This window comes from Lactuca serriola, chromosome 4 (genome assembly GCF_051521515.1).
Source record: "Lactuca serriola cultivar US96UC23 chromosome 4, Lser_US96UC23_V15, whole genome shotgun sequence".
Classification (NCBI taxonomy): Eukaryota; Viridiplantae; Streptophyta; class Magnoliopsida; order Asterales; family Asteraceae; genus Lactuca; species Lactuca serriola.
In genome coordinates this window covers 25,341,940-25,349,320 of record NC_136411.1, presented here as the reverse complement: position 1 = coordinate 25,349,320, position 7,381 = coordinate 25,341,940, and the positions used below count along the sequence as shown (strand labels likewise).

The 7,381-nt window shown below is 39.0% G+C and overlaps 1 protein-coding gene across 1 annotated transcript; it reads right to left on the bottom strand.

Moving 5' to 3' along the window:
• Positions 1-892: 892 nt before the first annotated feature.
• LOC145101221 (acyl-acyl carrier protein thioesterase ATL3, chloroplastic-like) lies at positions 893-2,225 on the bottom strand. The gene is made up of 5 exons (XM_079038404.1): positions 1,969-2,225; positions 1,597-1,697; positions 1,410-1,519; positions 1,232-1,327; positions 893-1,141 (listed from the first exon to the last, which is right to left on the bottom strand). Exons 1-5 carry the CDS (start codon positions 2,172-2,174, stop codon positions 1,022-1,024), a joined length of 633 nt encoding a protein of 210 aa, XP_078894530.1. The 5' UTR covers positions 2,175-2,225; the 3' UTR covers positions 893-1,021.
• Between the last annotated feature and the right edge of the window lie 5,156 nt (positions 2,226-7,381).

Here is a 7,381-nt window from a genome sequence, read left to right as displayed (position 1 = left end):
AACGTTCCATGCACATCGAATAAAGAATCTAATCTAGTTCCATCATATATGTTGTTAGAATCTAATTTAGTTCCATCATATATGTTCTTGAATATCGGTGACATGTTAAGAATGTTGATTTCATTAAGGCATGTCATATCCACAAATCCTATGAACGCCCCAATGCTTCAAGTGCGATAGTCAAGTAACCATAATTCCCTTGTTTGTATTAATTGTGGTGTGCATCCATTAATTATAAGTTGGCTTACATAAATATTGTAGATGGTACAACTTATATAAATATTTGGAAATTTTATGTAGACTATCTCTAGTGGTACGTGAAGACATCCTAACATTCTCATCAAACCCATCAACTAGATTGACGTATGCCAATATACAAAGTGTTGGAACAATATTGTTATTTATTTTCACAAATAGATTGACGTATGCTATGAAAATTATTTTCACAAATAGATCATATAGATTCACAAGTTGTACCAATCGTCGTGGATTCAAACTCCTTGTTACTATACATTTTAAAATGTGTTGGAACATATTGTTATTTATTTGTTGGCATTCGTGGATTCAATCTCCTTGTTACTATACATTTTAAAATGTGTTGGAACATATTGTTATTTATTTGTTGGCATTCGTGGATTCAATCTCCTTGTTACTATACATTTTAAAATGTGTTGGAACATATTGTTATTTATTTGTTCGCATCGACAACCACTAATGTTTATATATATACTAGTGTGTATATATATACTACGTGAGTAAGGATGTAATGCATTTGAGTATTTTTGCTATTATCAAGTGAAACAATTTCCACTTCATGAAAAGTACAATTTCAAGTTTCAAGAACAAATAATGATACCAATACTAAAAACTGAAACTAAAAAAAAAAAAAAAAGATCATAAATATAAGTATATAACATCACTAAATAAAAACAAGGCCTACAATTACATGATGAACATTACTTATGAAAAATTAATACTTATTTCCCCCCCACAAAAAATGGTTAGATATGATATGATAACATCAGTTTCCCTCATCATGACGGAGATACATTACAAGTTGGGATCTTACCTCTGGTGGAACACGAATTGGGCGATAGTTTTTATCAAGCCAAACTGCAGTCGCACGTGCCTCCAAAATTGGCTACATCAAAAAATACCACCATTGAAGGGCTTTTCTGTCTTTTAACATCTTAGAATCGAGTCAAATAAAACAAGGATAAAAGAATGTAACCTCTTGATTTGGGATCTTGAAGATGAAATGTTCAAAGTATATACGAGCAGCTGATGAGTCAGATATCCTCGCTCTCACAATAAACCTATCTCCAATCTGTTTTCACCAGAATAACATCAAGAAACTATAAAGGGTAGTTAAATTTTGAGAATAATTATTAAAAAATATAAAGACATACTCTCAAAGGTCCAAGAAATTTGAGTGATAAGTCTGAAAGAGCTATTGCGTTGCCAGTTTGAGCAACTGTATCGATATTTATTCCAATCTTTTCCAAAAGTTCATGACGAGCTGTTTAATGATTGAAAAGATTGTAGCTTTTTGATCTCATTAAATAGTTAATTGAATTATTTGAAGTAAAGACTCACCATGTTGACAATAATTAGCAAAGATTGCATTGTTCACAACTCCATCTTGATCCAATTCGTAATCTCTAACCCTGAGTTCAATCTCATGAAATTGACTCATTCTGTAAAGAAGGATTAACAACAAAATTGGATTCAATCCACCGATAGAAAGTTCAGAATCTTTTTCTCCCAACTAGGGCATTCGTATTGAAAATGCCCTAACTTACAACATTTCTAACTTCATAACATCAAATTTCAAAGCAAACAGTGGTAATTGAAGAAAAAATTGATTACCCTGTGATTGAAAATTAATAGAACAAATGTTCTGCGTATAATATCAGGAAAAACTTATCTGAATTGGACGCCAAATAAGAGGATTGATTTAGTACTCACCCTTTGCCACTTTTGAGATCGAAGGAAAAATTGGTTGAGCACCGAATAGGCGTTGTGAGTGACCGTAGCAGCGGCTTCCGCCGGTGGTTTGTGCGGCGAAGTAAGTGAACATTTGATGAAGGAAGGTGGAGTCCGTCGGCGGCTGACGTCTTGACATGTGAGGCCGGAATGATCACGTGCCCCGGGGAGAAGACTGCCTGCGACATTTCGCCTTCGTTTCTATCGAAAGATTGGGGATTTCGCCTGCTTTTCGGCGAACACGTCTATATTAATGGTAGTCAAAGACTCAAATATACAAGTACCACCCCTACTCCTTTACCAAAACTTATGAATCACCCCTTGTAAAATTAAATGGGTGAATATTATTAGATAGAAAGCTAGCTAAGCTAGGAAAGAAAAATGGAACAATTAGTTCATTAGTGGATTTTGCATCCACTCATTCCCATTAATACTAGACTTACGATTTCTAAATTGACACTAATTAAAAGACAACGAAAAAATGAAACAAATAATGAGATTCTCCTAACCTCCAAGTTCCAGAACACAAGCGCGTTCCGACACATCCATAAAAGCCATAAAAGAGTAACATACACCTAGTCTACGATCAATCTATGAAATTGAACCACACTATGTCCTTCGATCCAAAGGAAAAACATATATAAGTTCTCATACTTCGGAATAGTCTTCTCAATCTGCTTCCCAATCTGACGCCAAAGTTGTACCGTAAATGAACAACCGAAAACAAATAATTAATGTCTTCAAAATCACTATAACAAGGGCACAACAAAGAATCCAAATCCGCCTCTCGTAAATCCAGGTTGCAGCGAGTGGGTAGCCGAATCGAAGATGCCAAACAAAAATATTAACCTTGATAGGTAGCTTGTTCTAACAAACCCTCATCCTGTTAGCCGGAAACAACTAATGATCTATATGAACTCTCACTGACTAACTCCCCCCCCCCCCCCCTTCCATCTGAGTGAACCACCCAGACCTACGAATCCTTCTTATCTAAAACTTGCACAACCTGAATTGTAAAGTCCAAAAATACTAAGTAAATTTTTTTTAAGTCAACCAAATCAACCATTCATCATTCTAAAAGTCCATCAAAGTATAGAAATATATCAAATATTTATCAGAGTACAAAACTGCTAGGTTTTAAGTAAAACAAATAAACTAGAACAACAGTTCCTAAGTTCGCATGCAACCTACTTTGGATCTATGTTTTAACTATTGAACATATAACGTTGAATTGCAAAACAAGAACCCTAAGGGAAAAAGTTATTTGTAACGCCCAGACTCTCATGTATTAATTTCCAGCTTTATTTTTCATATTGAAAAGTCTACTCGACGAGTTGGAGGCCCTGGCTCGTTGAGTAGGAACGTTTTTGACCTCGAATTTAAGTGACCAACTTGGTGAGTTGGAGGACACGACTCGACGACTTGGAGTTGGACGATGAAACCCTAATTTTCGGGGTTTTGCACCCTATTTAAAGGGTCATTAGCCCCCTTAGCCTCTCTTACAGCCCCTTGTGAGTCCAGAAACCCTAAATCACAGTTTTCTCTCCATACTTGTGTGTTTTAAGCTTGGAAGGTGGATCTTGGTGAGACGAGCTTGAAGATCAAGAAGTCTGAGGTAAGGAACGTGTGTGGATCTAAAGTCTACCCCAATTTAGCATAATTTGAAGGTATCAAGTCGTTACCTTGATCTTCTTTGTAACACACGTTTATTTATTAAGTTAAATAAATAATTTAATGAACGAATGGTAGCTTAAAATAAATAATAATATATCAAAGGATGGCTTCGAAGAGCTAATGGTCAAAATTTTAGAAGTTGGGGGTTAAAACTATAAGTTTCAGATTTATTTTGTAAGAATTTATTGAATCAGGGGTTAAAGAGTAACTATTAGACTTATTTTGAGAAGAATTCGTTATAGAGGGGCCATTGGTAAAAGTTATAGACTTGACTTGAAAGGAATTCCAAAGTCAGGGTGGGAAAGGTAAAATATGGACTTAATTGGAAATAAAAGAGAAGGGGAGGGGCTAATAGTGTCATTATGGAAAATTAGTTAAAGGATCGGGTATATAACCCATCCCCTCTTCTGGAACCCTAGAAACCATTGCATCCACCAACCCTCTACCACCTTATACCTCCCTCATCTCCAGCGGTCGTTCCCTCCTTCGTCGATATTGCTAACCACCGATCGAGTGACTTCGGCAACAAGCGTGAAGGACGAGACTATGGCTGCTGTTGCTATTTCCCGAATGCTGCTCTTTCTCTCCTTCTCTTTCTTCCGATTCGATCCCCGTTAGGTTGCGCCGCCGTCACTAAACACCACCTGTGGCTTCGTTGCTGTTGCTGCTGCAATCGTGGCTCGAGTCGCTGCTCTAACAATCGCAAAATGCCGCCGTGAGCACCGCTGTCACCGCCGTTTGGCACGTTTTGTTGCTCTGGTCACCATTTGCCATCTCGAAATGTCGTTGTGTTCGTGTGTATGGACTGTCGGTCGAGTAGGGTTGTGAAGAACCACCATGGCAGCCGGCCATGGTGGCTACTACCATCCACATGTCGATTAATTGTGGCTGCCATCCCAAGTCCGCTGTTGTCTCCGCTATGAGTGTGTAATCGGGTGTATGGTCATTTTCTGTTGGCCGGAGTTGTCAAGAAACCACCATGGCCGCCAGCCATGGTGGCTACCGTCGTTCGCCACCGCCAAACACCATTAGGTTGTTGTGTACATGTGTTGTATTAGTGCTTGTGTGATTATTTGGGGTTTTAGCATTGTAAAATGTAACCGGAAAGAAAAATAATAAAAAGAAAATTGAAAACCACCACCTTAGGGTGGTGGCTGCCGCCTCCTGCCGCCACCGGCCGGCGTGTCGGGTGGCGGTGTGCTTGTCTTGTGAGTCGACTCGATTGGGGATGCTTGAAACCCTAATGGGCTCAAAGGAGCTCTAATGGGCCCAATGAAGCTTAACGGACTCTAGTGGACCCAATAAAACCCTAATGGGCTTATTAAGATTTTAGTGGGCTTGATAGGCCCAATAAACCCCTAATTGACATAAAAGGCCAACAAATTGATAAGTGGGCTAATATTTGGATTGGAAAACCCTAATGCCAATGAAATCCTAACTTTAAGAATTAATCGGGTCACACACACGAGAATTATTTAATAACTTGAGATATTAAATAATAATCATTGGCGGGAATTAATCTAAGCAATATTGGATTTAATGGATTAAGTCCTTAATGGGTTAAGTAGGAAACTTAACCCTAATCATCATTTTATGTGAAACCCTAATTTCACTTGGGTTTATTGTTGGGACTTTCTATCGGGCCTTGATGATTGGGTTATTAAATGGGCTATCCAAGATCAAGCAAATGGTCTAGAGTAATTTAATGGGCCTAGGGTAAGGCCCATGTAAGGGTCTTGGGCCTAATTTGGAAAATCGGGCCATAGATGGGCCATAGTTTGGGCCTTAATGATTATATGATGTTGGGCCTTAGAATGAGACCATGTATAGGCCTAGGCCCAATTTGGAAAATTGGGCCATGTGTTAGGCTTTGATTCCTAATTGACTTTGGGCCTATGGATTGGGCCTTGGGATTGAATAAGCCAAGCTAGGGGTAATGTAGTAATTACCCAAAGAATGTACTTATGGTTATGTAGTGGGACCCAATTATTAATTGGGTGTTATTTTGGTATTGACAGTTCGGGAATCTGTCAGCCAGCAGCTGGGGTTGAGTCTGTGGGACTTCAACAGTATGGGATTGTGTCTACGGGACTTCAGCAGTGTGAGGTGAGTTACCTTCCAGTAGCGGTGGGTCTACGGCCAAAATGTCGGCCCACCAGTAGGAGTTGTTGTTAGATGATTGTCTTTGTGATAATTGTCTATGTTTGCTACTACCTGTTATGTTTATGTACTAGCATGATATGATGTTATGTGATAGTGGTAGTAGGGGGGTGAAATAGTCCCCGATTATCGGTCGATAGGGCCGAAGGGGTAGATTAGTACCCAACTATGCTAGACAGATTATGATATATGTGATATGATATTATGTGGTAGTAGTAGGGGTGAAATAGTCCCCACTTACCGGTCGACAGGACCGAAGGGGTAGGCCAGCACCTAGATATGCTAGGCAGTATATGACTTATGTGTTTATGCTATGCTTTTATGTGGTAGTGTTAGGGGGTGAAATAGTCCCCGGTTACCGGTTGAAAGATACCGAAGGGGAGGCCAGCACCCAGATATGCTAGGCAGAACCCGACCGAGAGGACCGAAGGGGAGCCCAACACCCAGATATGCTAGGCAGTATCCGGTCGAGAGGACCGAAGGGGAGGCTAGCACCCAGATATGCTAGGTAGTATCCGGTCGAGAGGACCGAAGGGGTAGGTCGGGCACCCAGATATGCCTGACAGTATATGTATGTTATATGATCGTATGGTATGTGGTATGATGGGGGAACTCACTAAGCTTTTTGCTTACGGTTTACAGTTTTGGTTTCAGGTGCTCGTTTTCAAAGGAAAGGAGTCGGCTTGATCGTAGCGCATCATACTATGTTTTCCGCACATGAGATCTTTGGGATTACACTCTGATATGGTTTTATGATAATATGTTTTGATTATTGACACTTTGGTTTTGACATGAGATATTAATATGAATGTTTTTATACTGATGGTTTTATATAATAATGTATTTAAAAATGAAATTTTTGGCCTTGAATTTTGGGATGTTACAAGTTGGTATCAGAGCCTTAGTTTGAGGGATTCGGACATACTCTCGGGTGTGACTGAACTCAAACTAAGGGCTTGGTATTAAAATTTTCAAAAGTAAAACCATTTTATAAAAAGGAGTTTGAAAAGAATCTGAAAAGAGAAAAGAACTTTGAGAAGAACAAAGTGTGTGATGCGTGCAATCAACCGAGCTCATGTAAGTTTTTCCCCAAGATACCCATACATGTTATGTTATGATATGGTTATGAGAATTGCATGCTAGATTAGGGCTAAGGATCTAGGAGGATGCCTTATATGCCTATTGTATGTGCTTGTAGACTTGCATGCTAGTACTGATCAGTCAGTAATAGGATAGCCTGTTTAGGTTATGCCTGATTATATGAGCCTTTGAATTGCATGTACAAATTCCTGATTAGAGGATAGAATGATTTGATTGGAATATGATGGTTAGATTTTCCATTGTCTGAATGCTGCTTGCTTTGTGCTTTGTGGGACTCTTAGTAATGTGAGTTAGCTATTAAGTGAATATACTAAGTCACATGTGGCACAGGCTGGATAATCTCAGAGTGATAGATTTGACCCTATTGTGCAGCTCTCGTTTGAGTCTAACCGTTATAGGGATGAGTCTGTTACTTGAAGGATTATCTGATCTCTGTTGCATGTGGCTATATTCATGAGGT

What these genes read in the sequence shown, in the direction of transcription:
- LOC145101221 (XM_079038404.1), bottom strand. Translation starts at nt 2,174, where the DNA reads ATGTCGCAGGCAGTCTTCTCCCCGGGGCACGTGATCATTCCGGCCTCA. An exon ending in GATCTCAAAAGTGGCAAAGG is followed by an intron (nt 1,698 to 1,968) that starts GTGAGTACTAAA and finishes CCTTCTTTACAG; the next exon opens with AATGAGTCAATTTCATGAGA. An exon ending in TGCTAATTATTGTCAACATG is followed by an intron (nt 1,520 to 1,596) that starts GTGAGTCTTTAC and finishes ATCATTAAACAG; the next exon opens with CTCGTCATGAACTTTTGGAA.